This window comes from Arvicanthis niloticus, chromosome 2, assembly GCF_011762505.2.
Source record: "Arvicanthis niloticus isolate mArvNil1 chromosome 2, mArvNil1.pat.X, whole genome shotgun sequence".
NCBI lineage: Eukaryota > Metazoa > Chordata > Mammalia > Rodentia > Muridae > Arvicanthis > Arvicanthis niloticus.
The window spans coordinates 60,011,972-60,035,454 of NC_047659.1; the positions used below are offsets into that span (position 1 = coordinate 60,011,972).

The window sequence follows — 23,483 nt, forward strand, 5'->3', positions numbered from 1 at the left end:
TTTAACATCGACAAATGTATTTTAATCTTTTTTAAAATTATAAATGAAAAATTATATATACCTTTAATTTCCTTAAATAATTTATGCAAAGGAGTAGAACATATAAGAATGATACTTCTTTTATTTTTTTTTATTTTTTTGTTCAATTTCTTTCTTTATTTTTTTTATTAGATATTTTATTTACACTTCAGATGGCATCCCCTTTCCCCATTCCCCCCCCCACCCTCCTTAGGAAACCCCTATCCCATACCCCCTTTTCCTTTTCGCATTTATACATTTTTTAAAAATAATGTTAATCATAGGCTTTATAAGTTTGGAATTGTTCAATCAGAGGTGTAACCCACTGACCAACCTAGATATAACAACTATCTTTGACTGGTGGAGATACTTGAACATCTGGCTCCCTGTCTCCCCCCTCTTTCTCTCTTTCATCACCTAGCTTCTCCTCTCTTTCTTCTTCTCCTCTTCTTATTCCTTTTCTTCCTCTCAGTACTCCTCCTACCTTAGCTCCTCCTACACATCACCCTTCCTGTTAAAATGGAACTTTTCTCTCAAAATACAATTAGAGCATAATTATGCCAGTTTGTACCAGTGAGGTACAGGATAGTCCTAATACCGAGTCAATCCTTTTGTTGACTAACCAGCTCCTCTGTCATCTATTCTAACTAAAACATTTAGTTCTGAACCTGGTTTTAGGATGAATGTCAGCTGACGACCATCCACTCAAATCTTTTCTCTTAAGGTCAATAGCTATATGTTTTCAACCCCATCAGAAATCCAGAATGACTGAGTTAAGTGACTGTATTTTCAAACAAAAACTGCAGTTAGATGGAGAGCAATAAAGAAAATATTTGGGGGCTGGGGGCTCAACAGCTTGCCACTATTACAAAGAGTGGAAAAGAAAATAGTTTGGTATCTTTGCTATTCCAAATGAATTTGCAAATTGCTCTTTCTGTCTCTATGAAGAATTGATTTTGGATTTTGATGGGGATTGAACATGTAGAATACTTTTGGCTTTGATTAAGCACTTATAATAGATTCACTTTAATTTTATTGTTTGATGGGAGTTATTTAGAAAAAGAAAACTCATTAAAATGAACAAAAGTGGGGTTGAAGAGATAGCTTAGCAGTTAAGCATGTATTTGCAGAGGACTCAGGTTCAGTTTCCCAGCACCTACATTGGGTGGCTCACATTCCTTTAAGTTTAGCTCCAGAGGATCTGATGCTTTTCCCCAGAATCTTTTGGCATCAGCGTACTTGTGGCATACATACCTACAGTTAAAATTAAATAAATCTTTTCAAGAAGCACAAAAGCAACACTAAACACATCCCCCCCCCCCGAGGGCATGAATGTACGCTACTTTATTTAATTATTTGAGTTGTTTTTCTATACCTGTTAAATAAATTGATATAATGAAATAAAGTATTTAAGCCAGGTGCCACTCAACATGTGCCATGATATCTGAGGTTGAGAAATAGCTTGCTTGATAAACTTTGTTGAGTTATAAATAGATGTTCAAATTATAAGCATTTCTTCCCTATCTTTTTGAAGGCTGCTATTACATCTTGGTTTCTCAGACTATAGATCAAGGGGTTCAACATGGGAATAATTATGCCATAAAATACAGAAGCTGCCTTTTCTTGTTCTTGAGATTCAGTGGTATGGGGGTGTAGATACATATAAGAGAGAGTCCCATAGAAAATGGTGACTGCAGTCAAGTGGGAGGCACATGTAGAGAAGGCCTTTTTCCTTCCTGCAGCAGAAGCCATCCTTAGGATTGCAGCCAAGATATACATGTAGGAAAAGATGACAACCAACACAGTGCTCACCAGGTTGAACCCCACAAAGACTGTCAGTAGCATGATGTTAAAGTCAATACTGGAACACGATAGGGCAAGAATGGGAGGTTCATCACAGAAAAAGTGATTAATGGCATTGGATCCGCAGAAGTTCAGTGAGAATGTAAAGCTTGTGTTTACAGAAGCATTTAGGAAGCCCATGGTATATGAACCAACCAGAAGCAGAATGCACAGCCTCTGGGACATGACTATGGGATAGCGCAATGGGTTACAGATGGCCACATAGCGGTCCACAGCCATAGAAGCTAGGATGAAGCTGTCAGTGGTTGCGAAAGTACCATAGGCTAGTAGCTGTAACATACATCCTATGAAGGAGATGGATGCTTTTGTCTCTGTGAAGTTTTTTAGCATCTTGGGAGTAATAGCTGAGGTATAACAGAGATCAACCAAGGCTAGATGTTGTAGGAAAAAGTACATGGGAGTGTGGAGGGAAGAATCAATTGTGATGAGCAGAATCATTCCAATGTTACCCATGAGTGTGACAACATAGATCACTAGAAATATTATGAACAGAATGTGCCAAGATTTGTGCTGCCCAGCAAATCCCAGAAGAATAAATTCAGTCACTTTGGTGCCATTACTTTGTTCCATGGTTAGTTAAACAAAATCACCTGAAGAGTTGCAAAGAAAGAAGAGTAGAGAAGGCTGAGGACATTATCTCATTGTAGAACATATTCTACAATGCTTAGTTTTAAAATAGGAATAAGAAAACTTTCTGTGATACAACTCATGTTGGGTTAAAAGGATAATATGAGGAGCCAGGTACAATGGCTCACATCTGTAATCCCAGAACTAGGGATGTAGAAGTAGGAGGATTCAGGACCAACTGGGGCCATGAGATCAAACAACAAAGCAAGCAAAACAAAGCAAACTGACTAATACATGGCATGCCAGCTTATGCAGTTCCACGTAGAATTTGAAGAATAGTCATCTAGCAGTATCTCTGACCTCAGGAGAAAACAAGCATGCCATAAATACACCAACAAAGATAGAAAGAATAGCTTATTTAGTTATTTATCTAATAGAGAGTAAGTTATATATGTGGTTCGTGTGCATGGGTTTTCCCTTCTGTGGACATGTGTGGGGGCCAAATGTTGACATCTAGTGTCTTCTTCCACTGCTATCCACCCTATTATTTGTGCCAGTTTCTCAATGAACTTAGAGCTTGTCAGTTTACATAGACTGGGAGTAACAATAAGCTCCCAGGACCAGCCTAACTCACCTCCCTAGTGTTAGGATTATAGATGAATGTTGCTATTCTTGGCTTAAATTTTTTTAATATTAAAAACAGTTTAAATAGTGTGTGTGTATGCACGTGTGCAAGCTTCTTTGTGTGGATGTGGAAGTCAGAGGTCAATATCAGGTGTTTTCCTGTACTGCTATTCAGTATATCTTTTGACTCAGGGTATCTCACTGTATATAAAACTTGTTAGTTTGGCTAAATTTGCTAGCTAGGTTTCTCCTGGGATCTTGTCTCCACTTTAGTTCATACTAGGTTACTGGTGTGCATCACTGTGCTTGGTTTTCATGTTGGTGCTGGAGTTCTTAACCACGTAGTTACATCTCCAGCCCTAAAACATGCTTTTATTTAACTACATTTTCTCTTATGTTCTTTATGTTTTAATGTAAACACACTAATTTACTTATATCTTAACTTTAGATCCAAAAACTTTGACTTTGTAGGGTTCTATGTGGTCTTGTTTCTCTATATTCATTCATTCCCCTCTTTCCTTCTATTATTGTGTTCTGGCAGTCATGACTCATGGCATGTCATGTTCTCTATGGAAGCTTTATGACATGTTCTTTATACATGTCATGTGTTCATATTCTCTCTCAATTTGCTGTATCCAGTATTTTCATAGTGTATTAAAAAGATTTCAGTGTTGTTAGATGTCTACATAGGTTTAAATGATCCATTCCAATTCCTTATTCATACCATCATGGTTTAGAAGTGCAAAGCTCCAGGTTTGATGCTGATCCATGGATCAATCTTTAAGTAGCTCTGCCCAATGATGTCTCTCTTTCACAATTACCTATATGCTTTCCTAGGGATGAAGAGTCGATCATAAACCATTTATTTTTTTCTGAGATTTGAGTCCCCCATGGGTTAAAGATTTTCAGAGATTATATCTTTCATATCTTGTGTTTAATGTGATTTTTTTTGTTTCCTTATTTCTTTTTTTAGTATTTACATGTGTATACATGCTTGCATGTCTGTGCACACATATGGAAGCTGGAGGAAAATCTTAAGAGTTGTTTCTCAGTTGCCCTTTACCATTTTTGGAGACAGGTTCTCTCATTGGCCTGAAGCTCTCTGAGTAGTCTAAGTCAGCTGAACAGAGAGCTCATGGATCTGCCTGTTTACTCCTCTAGCACTGGAATTACAGGTTTGTACCACTATACCTACCTATGTTTTTTGTTTTCTTTTCTCTGAGGATTCAACTCACATTTTCATACTCACATGCTAAGCACTTTACTTACTGTGGTGGATTTTGCCAGCCTCAGTATTTATTTGTTATTCTAAAGAAAATGGACATTGAGCAGAGGGATTGATTGTCATTGGTATGTGTGATTTTTTTTCAAATAGTTAAATATTTAAAAATGATTTTTATGTGTATAAGCATTCTGCCTAGATGTATGTAAATGCATTGCAAGCACATGTGGTGTCCACAGAGGTGTTGGATCGCCTGAAACTGGAGTGATAGACAGTTGTGAGCCACCATGTGGGTGATGGCAATCAAACCTTGTTCATTTGCAAGAGGATTGTTTTCTTTTTAATTGAGTCATCTTCCTGTCATCATTTGAATATGCTCAAGATACTAAAAGATTTGACATCATATTTAAAAATCTACTAACAAAACAGCATTACTTGTTTCAGTAAAGATATGGAAGAACTAATATTAATGTTTTTATGTATACAGATATACATAATTTGCATATAAGTATCTTTTGCATTTCTATTGATAATTTAGGTTTTATTTGGGTAATTTTCTGGTTTATGTCATTTGTAAATTGCTTCTTGAGATTCATTTTCAGAAATAATTTCTATATTTTAGATACTAATCCTTTGACATTATGTCACAAACAAATTTACAGTTAGTATCCAGTCCTTTGGTAATATACATACATACATACATACATACATACATAATACATACATACCCTTAAAAATCTTAAAAGGAAATCTTCTCCAACTCATTTCATGAGGTGAATTTAACTTTGATATCAATGTAAGAAAATTGGATAGCAGTTGATCGATATAGTATAGATGCAAAAATCTTTAAAGTACACAATTACTCACAAATATAGGTATGTATAAAACAATGTTTCAGAGGAAACAGAGGATGCATAAGAAAACAGTTGTTTTCCTTCTTTTTCAGTATTTTTTTTTAACCAGAGAAAGAAAATAAACCTCATTTAATGGAGAGTATAATGTAATATAATCTTTAGATACCTGGAAAAAACCCTTTAAATTTATTAGGTAAGTTAGTTGGCAACAAACACAGAAAGCAGACAGGCTTGCCATCTATTCTTGTCAGCAGTGGGTAGTAATGCATTTTTCAATTGCAGGACAGCACTTCTGGGGTTCAGTGACTCAGAGCTTCAGTAAAACCGGAGCTCCCAGGCAGCTTTGGGTAAAGCAGAGCAAGCTGGGTTGTTTTCAGATTCCCTAGTAAAACATCTCATTCCATTTTCCTAGGAATGAGTGCATAGAATGCACAATAACTTCCATGGTAATATATTAAAAGGATTTGATCTTCTCAGCACATAGCAAAAATTAAAATTACTTGGTAAAATTCAGTAAATCTTCATGATAGAATACTAGAAAAATGGAAACAGAGGGGGGATTTGAGTTAACTTGGTGTAGTGTTTTCTACCATATTGGTATGCTAAACATTATTTGCAAGTTATGAAATGTAGTGCTTATAACTGAAGGAATATGCTGATAACACCTTCCATCCCTGGATCTATTCAACATTCACCTTAAGTCTTAGCCAGGGCAGAAGGGCATACAAGGGAAACAAATGGAACCTTAAGCATATGGAGAGAACTACAGCTGTTACTATTTTTAATGACGTATTTGTCTTCATGGAGCATCTCAAAATTAACGTATAAATTCCTAGTGTGGTTTGTGACACCATTAGGCATAAGTCTAACATACAAAGGCAAATTCCATTTGAATTGACAACAGACAATGATTTCACTAATTGAATTTACACAATTTTATAATACATCTAATGGATTCTGATTGTTCTCACTCTCCATCTTCTTTCATCTCCCTCCCATCCCATCACTCTTCCCTCAGCTCCTCCCTACAAGTGCCCTTTCTACTTTCATGTCTTTTTGTTCTGTGTCACTGAGCTTAGTCAGGGCCATATGTGTGCTCATGGGTTTGGAACTCTACACTGGACCCTGGTGGCTCACTTGTGGATATACAAGTGGAGAAAATGACTTGTCTTTTCCCTCAATCAAGACATATTGTTTTTATTTAGAATGTTTGTTTAGAGGTGAGATCATGGATTAGTAGTTGAATACTTACCTAATATCCTTGAAGCCTTTGGCTTAATCCTTACCTTTGAAGTGAAAAAACAAACAAACAAAAATGAAACACAAAACCAAAGCTCTACAATAACCACAAATACAAATCGTATAAGTACCAATCTAGCAAAGAAAGTTTATAATACTTATTGAGAAAAAAATCAAATTTTTAAGGGAATAAAGAAGACCAGAATTCAGAACTAGGTTTTAGTTAAGAACATCACACTGCAAACATTATAACTCGCATCAACTTACTAATTCAACGTAATTCCTATCAAACACTAGATAGAATTTAAAGTATACTTCAACAAGCCTATTCTGAATTTTATATGGGAGAGAAAAGAGCCAAGGATATCTAAGATAATTTTAAATGGAAACAAGGTGGGAACTTGTTCTACCAGACTTTAGGAATTCTCATAAAGCAGTTATAATAAAGACAGTCTGGTATAAGTGACAGGGGAAACTATTATATCTGTAGAACTTGGAAAATGAAATGCTAACTAGACCCATTAGTCTGCAGAAAGCTGACATATGAAAGCAGAGCACTTAGGTCCATGAAAAATGATCCAATATATGTGGTGCTGTGAATGTCTATATGTACACAAAAATAATATTGGATTCCTGCTTTGAATTTTATAAAAGCAGCTACAGATGAAGTATTTGGATTTTAAAGCTTTGACAGTAAAATATAGCAGAACAAATATGTCTTACATACACAGAAAATATTTAAAGGAGACACAAAAACACAAGCAAAAAACATTGTAAACATTACCAAAGGACAGGATACTAACTGGAAATTTGTTTATGACATATTTAAATGTCAAAAGGATTAGTAGCCACACTATAGAAATGATTCTGAAAGTGAATCTCAAGGAAAAAATTCACAAAGGACATAAAGCAGATAGTTAATATAAAGAAACCATTAATGATCAACAGAAATAACAAAAGATACTTGTGTGCAAATAATTCATTAAAGTATAATTTTATGTTTATCAATTTAAAATGTGTAGTTAGTTGAAAATATATAACTTCATGATCTCACATATTTCTGCTAGAGAGGTGAATTATCTCATCTGGAGACAAATTTAGAAATGTTAGTAAAACTAAAGCCCTTCTTTCCTGTGATTTGGAATTTTCAGTACAGGTACATCTCCATAGAAATTGATTACCACACATACTAAGATACTGACAAATATGTAAGTATGAATATACACACATGTACATGTGTTCATACATATATAGACTTATGTATACAAAGTTTCACATCAGAAAAGCCATACAAAATAATTGTGTAAGTCAGTGCAGTAATTTGAATTATATATGCAGCCGGTGCTACGACATCTACACAGATACATCTCCCAAGTTTAAAAGTGAGTGATAAAAGAAGTGAGTTGCCAAATTATATCATAATTATTGGAATGTGTGTGTGTATGTATGTATGTATGTATGTATGCATGTATGTAAGTATGCATGTATGTATGCATATATATGTATGTATACATGTATGTATGTATGTATGCATGTAAGTATAACAGGCTCTCATATAGCTATTTCTGTAGCTGAGAATGATTTTGAGCTTATGATCACCCTGCTTCTGCCTCTTAAATGTTGGAATTATAGGCATGCACTATGCTGTCTGATTCATGTGGTTGTGAGGATTGAACCCAGGGCTTTGTGAATGCTAGACAAATACTCTATCATCTGAGTCACACACCTATCTCACAATAATTTAAATACATCTTTGTATATCTTAAATACATACAACAACAGAAATTTGTTTGAGAATGATAAACCACATCCTGAAGATGTTAGTATTAGACTCCTTGACTCAGGTATCAGTGATATGTTGTGTTCCAAACATGAGATGACCAGTTTTAGGTAAGAAAATACTTTGGTGATGGGAATATAGTGAACTAAGCCTGCTATCATTATGGGTTGTCCTGTCTTTTTCCAACATTGTGAGAATTAGCACAGTATGGTAAACTGTGATGATGTGAGAAATAATCCCACTCTATATGTATTGAAAACTAATGGCTAATGAGCTGCCAAAGTTGCCTTCTATGGCAAATCTATGATAAAATATATAAATACAGGCATCTTTGGGAGATTTCCATCCAGTGAACAAAAGCACTTGTTTGAGAGAGCTACAATAGATCAGAGTCTTTGTGAACTGAAGTTCTGATAGAATTACTGATAATGACTTCATTTATGTGAACTTTCCAGCAGGGGGCTAATATTGAAAAGGCAGTTAAATATTAGTTGCCATCATCACTAGACATGCTAAAATGGATGTGGAAAAGTTCACAAGACCTCAATCCTATAGAAGAACAAGAGGCAACTAAGGAATTCTGAGATGGGGAGAAATAGTCTTCCCCAGGAATAGAACACCAATAGGTTACCTGATAATAACAAATGGTCAATTCTAAAAACATATACATACAAATAACATTACACAGACAGAGAGGGTTTTATTTACCTATTTAGTAATATATTTATGAATGTCTTTATGTAACAACAATTAATGAAAGAAGACATCGCAGATTTGAAGGAGAAAGGGGGTGGGCAGTATATGGAAGAGTTAGGAAGGAGCAAAGAAAAGAGAGCTGGTGTAATTGTATGATATGATTAAAATATATAAAGAGTCATTTTCTCGGTCTTTTTTCCTTCTGTTTGTTTGTATTGTCTAATCCTATGTGTTAGTTTTTGTTTTATCTTATATTAATTTTTGTCCCTTAAGAAGCCCATTTGCTTTCTAATGGGAGAAGAAAATGGGGTGGGTCTGGATAGGAAGAGAAGTGGGAAGGAATTGTGAGAAATAGAGGGAGAGGAAATCATAATCAGGATGTAGTATGTGAGAAGCATTTTTTTTTTTTTAGTAAAAGAAAAAACAGAATGTGCCAGAAAATAATAAAATTGAAGCCATTAGATTATACAACAACAACATCAACAACAACATCAACAACAACATCAACAACTACAGTAATAGAGCAGGATGTGTTGAGGGAGCTCTAGGAGGAGTTGGAAGGAAAAAATGGGGTGGATATGATCCTATTTCATTGGATACATACATGAAAGTAAAAATAAATTGAAAAATAGTAAAATAAAATAAAATAAAATTTATCTTAGTTCAGCTGAAGTCCTGAAATTGTAAGAGAAACAAAGTAATAAATAAAAATATTAGTCATTGTATCACATACAGTAAGGCGTGGAGAACTTCTTGTTTCCTTCATCTATGTCCATTCATTCACGTTTTCCCATGCAATCTCAGCTTATCCTATTTCTTCCATTTCTGTTGTATCACCAGAGTTAGAGGAGTTATTTCTGGTCTTTGGTGAAATGCTCTGGAACTTGGTCTCTGACTGTTCCCTATTACCCACAAACACTACAGTGATACACAACTGATGTTACAAAGTCATGTGTTGTGTTTTAGTTACACTGAAGTTGCTTCACAATTTACTTTTGGAACCTGGTAATTACCCACCAACATCTCTCTACGTTGTTATTTCCCATCAGAGGTTTACAGTTGGGGTCTAAGGGATCAATATTCTCTCTCTTGAGAACTCAGGTTCCAGGGACTGAGATACAACTGGGAAAAACAATACTTATTGGTTATTATATACTGAAAAAAATTATAAGCTTTCTAGAGGAGAAAGCTTATTTCATGTATTTCATTAGGGACTTCTACTTTTTAAAACATTGCCTTGTTAGATAACAAGTATTTTCCCCCTTGTTATGAGTAAGTCTGTAAATATTCTCATGTCCAAGAATCTGTGTTTGTGTACTTCATTATCCTTGTCACCGTAATCTTCAATAAAATGACTCTCTTTAAAATCTCATGTTTCATATAAATATATAGATATATACTCTCTCGTGTTACATTAAAGATACTGCTGACATACTGCAAAAATACGTCTGTATTTTATATTGTCACAGTGATGATGTCACAGTGATATTAAACTGTTCATGTAAAGAAAAAATGTTTGATTTATTAGTTTTGCATTTTCTGAAAGAATTATGTAGTTTAAAAATTATCTTCCCAGAAAGACATTCTTTATTCTAGTTGCACATTAAAATATCTGAATCTTTAGGTAGAAATTTATGAATTATAAGCTTTGAAATTTTTGTTTAGAAATCTACTAACATTGAAACTTTAATGAATCAGAAAGAATGTGTATTAGAAATTCTCTGTTGCTGTGATAAAATGCTTTGACAAAGATGCTTAAGGAAAGGGGGTTTATTTTGGCTGACTGTTCCAGAGGAGAGAGGGCTCATTTTGGCAGAGAAGCTTGGGGCTAGCCTGGGAGTCAGGAAGCAGACTGATTACATTTCATCTGCAGATGGGGAGATAAAGAGAAAACAAGAAGTAGTGTCAGCCTATAAAAAGTCAAAGTATGGCCTCCATCAAGGCTTCATCTAATTGTTCAAATCTTTTCCAAACAGTGTCATCAGCAGAGGACCAATTCTAAACACGCTTATTCAAATCACATAGCAGGATACTCCACCACCTTCTGCATTGCTCCTTCTGCTCAGGATTGCTTTGGCTACTTGGTACCTTTTGTGCTTCTATAGGAAGTTTAGGACTTTTTTCTAGTTCTGTGAAGAATATCATAGGATATTGATAGGGATACTGTTAAATCTGTAGGTCACTTTTGTTAACTGGGTCATTTTATAATATTAAATCTGTTTAGCATTAAGTTTATTTTTTTAGTGTAGTAACATACTCATTGTAGAGAACTTTTATCTCTTTGGTTAATTTTATTCTTACATACTTTTACCTTTTTCTTTTAAGGCCAGCCAGTCTATGATAATTTCTTAGAGCAGCCTGAGCTAAGGTGGAAATTGGTACATAAGAAGTAGGGAGTATATACCTAAAGTTGTGGAATCTACTTTGGCTTGGGCCAGTATAGGTAATAACAGAGCTTCTAGTATAAAAATGGTTTGGGTGAAGGCTCAGAGAGGAAGGGGGAGCTATACTGAGAGTTTCTGTATTCATAGAGAACACTTGGGTAATTATGTCCAGAAGTTTTTTTTTTTTTTAAATAAATGTATAGGCTTCTAAGAAGATAGTAGTTCTATGCGAGGATATTTGAAATTTTCCTGAAGAAATATCTAAGTACATTGAAGGACCTTATTCCCCTAGGACTGCTTATGATAAAATTCAAGAAGAGAAATGATTTAAAGATGCTATTGTCAAGCAAATAGGAACCAGGATCAAGTGATAACCAGGATTAAATGATTTGGGAAACAGAACTTTTATGCTGTCTTGGTAAGAGGATTTCATTCATCCAGGAGTAGAGATGAGACTGTCCAGCAGAAAGACTAAAGAGGACAGAGAAATGAGATAAAGTGAAGGTGCTGTGTCAGATTTGTTAGATGTTTCAGAGCCACACTACAGAATATTTAGATTTATAGGTGAGATGCTTTTCAAGTCAAGGAAAAAAAAGACCTTGCAGACAATTTGGAATTCACCTGTGTCACTTCTCTCACTACAGGTTCAGAATGCTCAGTTCTGGGGGAATGCTTGTCAAAGTACAAGGTCGAAGTACAAATCAATTGTATGTAGGTCATGCTTGCACAGCTGGAGCAATGGTACAATCTCAGCTCTGGCAGAACTATACAGGGAGATGTTGGCTAGTTTTGTGCCAAGTTGACACAAGCTGGAGTCATTTGAAAGAAAGGAACCATATGAGGCCCCCAACACATATACAGCAGAGGACTGCTGGGTGTGGGTTCAGCCAGAGAAGATGCACCTAACCCTCAAAAGACTGGAGGCCCCAGGGAGTGTGGAGGTCTGGTGGGGTGGAGGGTGGGAGGGTGGGGACATCCTTATGGAGACAGGGGGGGTGGGAAGGAGGTATGGGATGTGAACAGTCAGAGGGTGGATGGGAGGGGGATAAAATCGGGAGTGTAAAAAACTGATTAAATTAAAAAAAAAAAACAAGATCTGGTTTTAAGTCATTTTCCTAATTAGTGATTTATGAGGGAAGACCCAGTCCATTGTGGGTGGTGTCACCCCCGGGCTGGTGGTTCCTAAAATGCTTTAAACATGTGTACCAATTTTAAAAATTATTTTTGAGTTACATAAATTTATACAATGTATTGTGATTATATTTGACCCCATTACTCCTTGTTATCTCTTTCCCACTTCTGACTCACTTCTTTCCAGATATTTCCCATCTCCATATCTTGTTTTGTGTGCAGGTCTTGTGGATATATATATATATATATATATATATATATATATATATATATATATATATTACTGCTTCATAATATAGAATCAAATTAAATGGCTTTATTCATTCTTGTGTGTGGGTGGCCTTTGAATAAATTTATAGAGCTATTACAAAAGTATAACTGGTTCCTGCCAAGGTTGTATAGGAAAGGAGTTCTGAGGCAGAGTCCCATTCCTGAGAGACACAGGACTCCTTTGTTAGTTCATTTTGGCTCTAGGGTTTCTTGGTAGCTTTACCAAGTCTTCCTCCTACTTTATAATCAGATAAAATGATTCTGCCCAGTCTCTCTCCTCTCTCTGTCCTCTCTCCTCTCTCTCTCGCTCTCTCTGTCTCTCTAATTTTATCCTTTCTCTACATAAAATAACTTTTATTCTTCTATCTTTTTTATTTTCTTGAGATTCTGTCTCTGTCTGTTTGTCTTCCTCCCTCCTCCCCCTTTCTTTTCTTTTGGTTTGGGGCATGGGGTGGGTCAGACTTGCATCTTCCCTCATATTTCCTTACATATAGGAATTCCTGTAACAAAATGTTTCCATGTTTGATTCCATGTAGTGGCTGCTTTGAAAGACATATACTAATGTTTGCTACTAGTGAATTCATGATTCATTTTATTTTTTTTCTAACACGTGGTACTTGTGCTATAGACTCTATTGTGCATGGTACATGATGCAGCTTTTCAAGATTCTTTGGTCAGTTTCTATTTCTATGACCATAGAGTTCTTGTCATTTCCTTCTTCAGGTCCACTCTGAGAATTGGGTGAGAACTGCAGAAAAGTTAGTGAAGATGTTGGACTCAGAAATGACTGTGCTGGAAGGTTTTTTGTTTGTTTGTTTGTTTTTTGGTTTTTTGTTTTTTGTTTTTGTTTTTAGAGACAGGGTTTCTCTGTGTATCCCTGGCTGTCCTGGAACTTACTCTGTAGACTAGGCTGGCCTTGAACTCAGAAATTCACCTGCCTCTGCCGCCCAAGTGCTGGGATTAAAGGCGTATGCCACCACTGCCTGGTGGTTTGAAGGTTTTTATTCTCACTCTTGTGAGATGGTTCATCTAGATTTCTGATTTTTTTGTTTTATTTTCATTTGTCAATTTCTCTATTTAACAAACACTTACTGAGCAATGGTACTGTGCTCAGAATATCTAGACAATGTGTAAGATGTTTTCCTTGCCTTTATAAGTATGCTTGTGTTGGTGAGAACAATCACGTCTCCTGTTGAGATGATCAATCAGATGAATCATACCATAATCAAGGAGTCAGCAAAGGAGGAAATTGACCATTAAGTAGTGAGGCTGTCACAGTATTTGCTGTATAATTATGTGTCTCCTCAATGGTATATCCACCATTTCATGTAGGGTGTGTCCCTTCTATGTTTGATGTGGTGAAGTTAGAGGCACAGATTACAACAGTGTTTTCCTAGTGAGCATTGTTTTTTCTGTTGCAGGACTTGATCCTCCTGTGTTTTCCATAATTTAAGACATTACCACTTGCACGAAGTAAAATTAATTGGCTGGAAGCACAAACATGTTCCTTATTTTAGAAACATTAAATTGTGGTAGAAGAAATGTACTGGATACTTTGATGTATTGAATTCTAAATTCTGGGTCCAATCAAGAAAAACTTTTACTTTTTTGTTTGTTTATTTTTTGAAATAGGTTTTGTCTGTGCTAACAGTCCTGTCTGCTCTGTAGAGCAGACTGATCTTGAATTTATAAGATCTGTCTTCCTCTGCTAGGATTAAAAACATCTACCAACATACTAGGCTTACTCTGCCATCTTTAGTTCTTGATTTACCTCCATGTTTCTCAAGCCATCTATGAGAACATTCAACATGGAAATGGAAATGCAATAATACAAGGAGACAATTTTCATATTTTTTCAGAGTGGTCAGATCGAAGCTGTACATACACATAGGCAATTGTTCCATTGAAAACGATGACTGCTGTCTGTTGGGAAACACATAAGAAGAAAGTTTTCTTCTTCCTAACAACAGAGAACATATTTTGGATGGTAGCCATGATATATGTGTAGGAGAAAATAATAGCAAACATCAAAGGGATCAGTGAAGAGCAGGTTAGATTCTACAAACACACGGAGTAGATGATGTTGATGCCAGCATTGGAGCAAATCAGGGTGACAATTGGGAGAGAACTGCAGAAAAGTAATTGAAAATGTCGGACTTAGAGAAGGACTTGGAACATTTGAAGCCCATAAACAGAAGGATTTATCAATCACACAAGCTAGGAATCAGCTACTAAATAGATGCATATTTGTGGAGTCATGACTGTGGAGTGCTCATAAGTCTTCTGGATGACACATAATGGTCCACTGCCATAGCTGCCATGGAGTAACAACCAGGGGTTTCAAATTGCATTACCCATCCTTCAATTGATAATAAATTTTCTGCTGCCATGAAGTTCTGCAGTGTGAAAGTAACTTTTATTCACTTCTGGCAACGGGATGAGATGAAACCCATACTCAGTCTGGGCTTTGGCTGAGCCCAGAGAATTACTTATTCTGCTTTAACTATCTCTACACTTAGAAGCTTCTAGCCTCTGTACAATCAAATCAGTAAGCCCAGACTTGAATGCTTCATCATCCAGTCTGTTTGCTAACCTAGGCCTAGAATGTTTCAGCCTCTGAGACTTACTGCTGAATAAGCTCACCCTTGCTAGTTCTTTCTGAACTCTGGCTGATTGGTTCAACACAGCTCTTCTGGTTCAAACTCCTCTCCAAGCTGACTGATTCAATATGGTTTCTCTCAGTTTCACAATGAATTGCCCTGCATGGCCTTAAACTAACTCTGACAATTTCTTCTAATCATCTGGATTCTTATTTTCTGGCATTAACTGGCTCAATTCACTGCACTGCACTCACTGTGATGATTCCAAACTGATTGACTCAACTCAACTCAACTGAACTGACTTCTAACTTTCCTCTTGATTCAAAAATGCTCTTAAATAGTTGCCTTTTCCTTTGCTGTTTTCTAACTCATTCTGTCAAATCTTTCTCTGATTCAGCACTTTGCCAGCCCCTCAATTAGACATCACTTTTAAACATGGCTGCCTCCTTCTATAAACTAACTTTACCTACATTGTTTGGGATTAAAGGTATGTACTAAAGGCTTGTCTGTATTCCAGCCAGAGTAGCCATGTTGCTGGATTAAAATTTTTTTTATACTGTAACATCTTGGGAGTGATAGTAGATGTGTAACATCTTAACAGTAGCCAGATGTAAAAAGAAGAATGTAGGAGACTGAAGTCTGGAATTTGTGTTGATGAGGAAGATTGTCTACGTGTTACCCACCATGGACATCACATGGATGACAAGAAGCACCATGAAGAATACACATGAGTATCATGTTGGACACTAAGTCCCAAGGATAGGAATCAATGTCTTCAGTGGTATTTTACTGCATCATAGTCACCAAGTGGCTGGAGAGGACCAGAAAAACATCCAAAAAGGGGAAGTTTTAATGGCATTTTGATGTTATCTGAAAATTTACCCTTTCTGAAAGTATGTCAAGTGTTAGTTAATACACGTGTGTGTGTGTGTGTATAAAATCATTCCATTCATTTATACCTTAAATTATATCCCACTTCCCAGTTACCCCTCCACCAATCCCCCCATCCCACATCCGCCTTCCCTTCTCCCCTTAGTCTGTTTGAGGGTACTTTTCCACCCACCCATACTCTCCCACCCCACCACTCTAGCATCCCCCTATGCTGGGGCATCAAACCTCCCCAGGACTAAGGGCCTTCCCTCCCACTGCTGTCAGGCAAGGCCACCCTCTGTTACATATGTATCTGGAGCCATGGATCCCTCCAGGTACACTCCTTGGTTGGTTGGACAAAAACATTTCTGGGTTAAAACTTTGAGATGGGTAGGTGGCCCCCATCTCTTGACCAGGGGCAGTGCCTATCTACTGGAGGTGGTCTCTACAGGTTCTATCTCCCCCTTCTCTGTGCATTTCGGCTAAAGTCATTCCTGCTGGGTCCTGGGAGCCTCATATTTTCCTGTGTCTGGGACCCTCCAGTGGCTATCCCCAGTTCCTCATCTCCCTTGCTACATATTTTTGTTCAATTTCCTGACCCTCTGTACCTCTCTCATATTTCTTCCAATTCCTGATACTGACCCCTTATTTCTTCCCCCTTCTCTCTCCCTCTCTGCCCTTCTCTTCCTCTCCCTCCCAAGATCATCCTGTTCCCTGCTCAATGAAGGACTGAAGCATCCACACCCTGGCATATTCTTGATAGAAAGCCTTAAATGTGCATTTGAGCCAGTGATCTATATAAAAATGAAAATACTTCATAAAAGAATATTAATTTTTAAGATGTGATTCTAAGAAACACTGATTAATGGTCTTTTTTACAGCATTAACCATGTATCTATATTTGTATAACAATGTTCAAATATAATTTTCTGTCTTTTTATCAGCTTCTAGTTTTTTTCCCATTTATGATTTTAGTGTCTTAATCCTGGCTTCTCCTCAAATTACTACAGTAAGAGTGGGTAGAATTTTCCTCTTGCAATCCTAGAAGCTTTACAAGTAAATACTTTTAGGGGAATTTTATCAAACATCAATTTTGCTCCATACCATATTTATAAAGCCCATTATGTTTACATTGACTATTCATTCAATGTTTTTAAAAGTTACTACTTCATTGCCATTATAGTTCAATTTTTAAATTAAATGATTGAATAATTTAAAATTTATATTTCTACCACATCCATGTATTAAATTTCTAGTTTACCACCTCCCAAATATATTGTCATTATTATTTAACTTAATAATGTTTTTCAACTTATTCACTTTATATCCCATTCACTGTCCCTCTCCTGGTCACCTCTCCCACAATCCTATCTTCCTCTTCTTCTCTGGGCAAATTGGGGGCTCCCTGGGTATCCCTCCACCCTGGCACTTCAAGTGTCTGTGAGGTTAGGCTCCTCTCCTACTGAGGCCAGACAAGGCAGCCTAGCTAGAAGAACATATCGCACATATAGGCAACAGCTTTTGCGATAGCCCCCATTCCAGTTTAGGACCCACATGAAGACCAAGCTGCACATCTGCTACATATATGTGGGGAGGCCTAGGTCTAGCCTGTGTATATTCTTTGGTTGGTAGTTCAGACTCTGAGAGCTTCAAAGGTCCACGTTAGTTGACTCTGTTGGTCTTCCTGTGCAGTTTCTATCCCCTCCGGGACTCACAATCTTTCCTTCTTCAGTAAGAATCTCCAAAGTCCATCCACTGTGGTTCTGAGTGTCTATATCTGTCTGAGTCAGCTGCTGGGTGGAACTTCTCAGAAGACAACTTGCAGGGGAGGAAGCAGAGACTGAGGGAATGGCTAACCAATAACTTGCCTAACTAGAGACCCATCCCATGGGCTAACTCCTATCACTAATACTATTGTGTTAACTATGTTGTGCTTGCATACAGGAGCAAGTATTGTCATTATTTTAATGCTATTTCCTTGTGCAAGGTTTATCTGTGGCTCATAATGACACCACCATGATCTATCATAAAGTACAGGATAAAATACATGCTTAAAATACATGATAGTAATAAACTATTATATATTTGGATCAATCCTGAGATTTCAGTTATATTGTATCAATTATTCTCTCTCTTCATGTCTAAGTAATGTACATTTTATTATTAGATTTTTATGTATTGTAACAACCACATTGAAATGTGATTGATATGTGTATGAAGTCCTACATGCTCAATGAATAAATCTCAATAACTTGCACTCATAAAATAAGTCACTAGCAAACCTACAAGTATGTGAATTTATCACTTTATTTCTGCCTTTTATAGTGTTATTATTACTTTATAACAACAGTATTTAACAGATAACATAAGATTTACTATTATAGGAAATTAAGTACTCAGTATAATATTCTTATCTATAGTCCTGTAAGTACAGTGAATCTTCAAAATTTACTAATCTTACAAGACTGAAACTTTGTATCATTTGGCCACTACTTCTTTAATTTCCTCTTTGTCCATCCCTAGCAACCACTATTCTCTAGCTTCCTTGAGCTATATTCTTTTAGACTATATATACAACACTACAGTTTGTGTTTGTAATTCTAACTTAACATAATGTTCTCCAGGTCTGTCTGTATTGTTACAAGTAGAATTACCTTCTTTTAAAACAGCAATATTTCTATCTTTACTGTATTTGTAAATTCTGTGATATGTTATTTATGCCATCTATATATGTATCTGTCCATTGTTGAATATTAGGGTATTAACTATCCTGATTCTTGTAACTAGTGCCACAATAAACACTAATCAAGATATCCCTTGAGAACACTATTTTTTTTGGTTGTTTCTCATTAATTTATTTATTCACTTTACATCCATGTGGGTGTCTCCCACCTCCCAGTTTTCTCTCATATGGTCCCTGCCCTCACTTCACTTCCCCTTTTTCTCCGAGAGGGTGGAGGCTCCTTCTGGGTATGCCCTATACCTTGGTAAATCAAGCCTCTTCAGGGCTAGGATATCCTCTCCCACTGGGGCCAGACAAGCAGCCTAGTTAGGGGAATGGACACGTAACAGCCTTAGGGACACCTAACTTTAGCTGTTGGGAGACTCATATGAAGACTGAGCTGCACATCTGCTACATATGTTGGGGTGTGTGTAAGGCCCAGCCCATGTATACTCTTTGGTTCGTGACTCAGGCTCTTGAGAATCTCCTAGGGTCTACGTTAGTTGACTCTGTTGGTCTTTCTTTAGATTTCTTATCCTCCTTGAGGCTCTCATTGTTCCCCCAACTCTTCCACAAGATTCCCCTTCCAATGTTTGGCTGTGGGTCTTTGAATTTGTTCCAATCAGCCACTGGAAGCCTATCAGAGGATAACCATGCTATGTGTCGGGGACTGCTCTCCCAAATGTTGGAGCCCACACTGCCAAAAGCTTGAGGGCCAAAATTGTTTTTGCTCGTACTGCTGCTTTGGTCTGTGGGTCAGGGTTCAGGAAGAGAGAGAGTGAGGATGGACACGAAGAATGGAGACCAGACAGAGTATGATTCAGTCCCATTTATTCTCAAGTTTCTCTTCCTAGTCCAAGTCCCAAGTCTTGAGTTCCTAGTCCCTAGTTCCTAGTCCATAGTGCCTCCAAGTTCCAAGTTTCCCAGTCCTTCTTCTGTCAGCCTCTCACCTTTTATAAGTCTTACTTCTTAAGTCATGCCTTTAAGGCACACACACCCAAGGAAAAAATCCTGGGCATATAAAACAAGATGTTACCAGAGTATGCTCAGCTGTTGTAGGCTGTTGAAAACAAGTCTCTTGTCAGGGTATATGGCTCAAGATGGCTGCAAGGATGATAGCTGCCTTCTCTTGGCTCTCCACACTATGCTCCTGTCTGCTAGCTTAACAGAGTATCATTAATAGTGCTTGTCCATGGGATGGATCTCAAGTTGAGATGGTTATTGATTGTCAATTTTCTCAGTCTCTGCTCATCTTTGTTTCTGCATTTCTTGTAGATAGGACAAATTTTGGGCGGAAAGTTTTGTAGGTGGATTGATTTCCTATCTCTCTACTGGGGGTCCTGCCTGACTACAGGAGGTGGCCTCTTTAGGTTCCCTATAACCACTGCTGTAAGACTCAGCTAAAGCCACCCTCTAGGTTCCTGGGAGCCTCCCATACCCCAAGTCTCTGGCATGGCCTAGAGATGCACCCCACCCTCCACCAGCATTAGATGTCCATTCACTCTCCTGGCCCTCTGGACCTGTCTCTTGTCTCTCCCCACACTTGATCTAGACCCCCACAATCATCCCCTTTCCCACCCAGATCCTTCCCTTTATCTGCCTCCTATGACCATTTTCTTCCCCCTTCTAAGTGAGATTCAAGCATCCTAGCTTGGGCTTTCATTATTGTTTAGCTTTCTTGGGTCTGTGGAGTACCATGTGGGTATCCTTTACTTTATGGGTAATATCCACTTATAAGTGAGTGCATACCAGAGAACACTATTTTTAATGGATTTTACAATGCTGAGTTATCACATGTTTCCATAGTAAAGCTAACTTGGTTTGAGTGTACTGATGTTTCAATATGCTATTTAATATGTTGCTGTTTTTACCTCACATTTATATATTAATATCTGTAAATGGTGTCATACTGGTTCTGAGGCACTTTGTTAGCTAGTTTTATAAAGTCATTTTAGACGTGTTCTTTCCTTCTCTGTATCCCTTCCATCAGTTCAAGATTTGGTGTGGTCCTTAGTATTTTGTTTTTGGTTCATACGACTCCAGTTGGGAGAAAAGGACTGCATCTTGACTACTGTATTTCTTGGGTGGTTGCTGCTCTTCAATGTCTCCCATAACACTGCTTGGCAATCAGTGTTTCCTTAGTATCCCATCAGGTGGTATAATCTATTTCCACATTGAAGAGTTAATTATTCTCATATTCTTCTACTTCTTTTGTCAACAGTCATATTTCTCTTGCTAAGACAGCAAATAACAAAATGGTAAAACAAAATATCTATTATTACTGCTATTTTAACTTCATGGTATTAAGAACTCAGATTCATTAATTTACTTTTGAATACCAATTTTTAATTTTAATTAAATTAAAACAAATTACTTTCTTCTTACCTTAAAGTTATCTTACTACCTCCTGGAATGTGAGCTTCATTATTTTCCCTGTTTTCCCTTCCAGAAAGGATTAAAAATGAGATTTATATATTTTGCCTTGACAGTGAAGACACTAATGAAATGATAAGAAATTCCTAGTCTTCCCATGTTTATAGCCACCCTCTTCTCCATGCCATTCCTACTGCAAACTGGTAGATCTCTTTCATCAAAGATAAACCTACATTTTATAAGGTTACTTATTTCTTCTCCTTACTAACTTGAAATCTTGTTTGTGATTTAAACCTGTTTATATATAAGAGGTAGATGCTAGATTTATCAATCAGTCTTTAGAAAACATAAACTTTCAAGACTACAGCACTGCATTGGATAGCTAGTATACTTTCTCACTTAATGGACTCATTCATGTTTCTATGCACATTCTTTGTTCACTATTTAAGAGCTACTTCAGCAAATACCTTGTAAGCTCATGATACTTAGTACATGCTAGGAATAAACTAATGGGTTTCTTGTTCCAAGAGAGATTAAGCTTGAGTATTTTTCATATATAAATCAATACTAGGATGAGCCATAATTGATCAGGATTTCAGCAGAACTTTCAGAGAGCTTATCTACAATTTGCCATCCATGAAGTGTACCTCAGTGGTTGGAGTTGCCTTGGGGTTTGATAAATACGTAATGGTTGGGAGATGGGTGGGATTTTAATGGATGTTAAGATTCTTTTGGAATGAGAAGAGAACTGTCAGCAGAAAGGCTTGAGTGCCAGAATGGCACTCCATACAGTTATAGTGTAATAAAGATAACAAGGGAAGAATTTGAAGCCATTTTCCTGATGCACTGCAAAGCAGTGGGTTTCTATCTAGAGCAAACTGTTTTTCAGCAACTCTAAAACTGTTTGTTTGAACAAAAATATTTTTAAAATTTTTTGTAAATAAACAAAGCATGGTAAAGTTTCAAGACAAACTCTTTCTATTTTATCTCACTTATGATGAAAATGGAAATTGTTTTTAGTGTGGCTTTTTTCAAAGGAAATATTAGACTATACATAAAATAAAGGTCGAAGTAATGAAGAAATATATTTTCAAGTGACATGAAGTATAGCAAACATGACTTCAACAGGGTAGAAAAAATAGCTTGAATCAGAAGATAGTCTTAAACACATTTATTTTACATTTAGATTATTGCAATAATTTGAATTAAATTTATAAAGGATCCCCTTAGATTAAGGGAACTAATTAAAAAAGAAAAATAATGAGAGTCAGTGTTAATATTAATAATATCATAAAATATATTTTTTGTAGCCATTAAAATATATTTGGAAATAGATCCCATCTCTTGGGGTCCATATACTGACTGGCCCACAACTCCAGCAGGAGACCCTTGCTTTACCTGAGGCTACATAAGTACTAGGAACACAAGGATAGACAACATCCACCTCCTGCTAACACTCTCTAAAGCTGGCCCACAGCTCTCTGCAGCATCTCATCTCCTGGGCTTCATATGCTACCAGACTGACAACTCCAGCTGAAGACTTCTGCTTTACCTGAGGCCATGCTGGTACTAGGAACCCCAGATGACAAAAGGCAAGAGTAAGAGCACAATCAATAATAGAAAGGGAAATATGACACCACCAGAGCCCAGCTATCCTACTACAACAAGCCCTGGATATTTCAATACAGCTGAAGTACACAAAAAAGACCTTAAACCCAATTTTATGATGATTATAAATACCCATATAGAAGAAATGAATAAATCCCTTAAAGAAATTCAGTCCATGAAAATAAAAACAAACAGGTGAAGGAAATAAAACTGTTTAAAATCTGAAAATGAAAATAGAAGCTATAAAGAAAACAAACTGGATATGGACAATCTTGGGAAGAGAACAGGTACTAGAGACATAAGTATTACTGACAGAATACAAGAGATGGAAGAGAGAATCATAGGCATAGATAATGTGATACAAGCAACTGATACATTGGTCATAGAAAATGTTAACTCTAAAAAGATCTTGACACAAAACATCCAGGAAATCTGGAACACTATGAAAAGACCAGATCTAAGAAAAATAGGAATGAAAGAAGAAGAAGATTCCTAGCTCAAAGCCATTCTGAAAATCAATATTCCCTGGATTCTCAGAAAATTGGGACTCTATCTAACTCAAGACCCAGCTATACCACTGCTGGGTATATACCACTCCTAAGGACATTCCACCAAACTATAAGGACTCTTGCTCAACTATGTTCACAGCAGCTTTATTCATA

General features: G+C 36.8%; 1 protein-coding gene and 1 long non-coding RNA gene across 2 annotated transcripts; both read right to left on the reverse strand.

The window, feature by feature from the left end:
* Positions 1–862: 862 nt before the first annotated feature.
* Positions 863–2,451, reverse strand: LOC117704485 (olfactory receptor 5AK2-like). Its single transcript, XM_034496643.2, has one exon. It carries the CDS (start codon positions 2,449–2,451, stop codon positions 1,522–1,524), a length of 930 nt encoding a protein of 309 aa, XP_034352534.1. The 3' UTR covers positions 863–1,521.
* Positions 2,452–4,824: 2,373 nt separating this feature from the next.
* On the reverse strand, positions 4,825–10,116 carry LOC143441156 (uncharacterized). The gene is made up of 3 exons (XR_013108380.1): positions 9,597–10,116; positions 6,401–6,434; positions 4,825–5,682 (listed from the first exon to the last, which is right to left on the reverse strand). It is a non-coding gene; the product is annotated as an uncharacterized LOC143441156 (long non-coding RNA).
* Positions 10,117–23,483: the final 13,367 nt, after the last annotated feature.

What these genes read in the sequence shown, in the direction of transcription:
- LOC117704485 (XM_034496643.2), bottom strand. Translation starts at nt 2,451, where the DNA reads ATGGAACAAAGTAATGGCACCAAAGTGACTGAATTTATTCTTCTGGGA.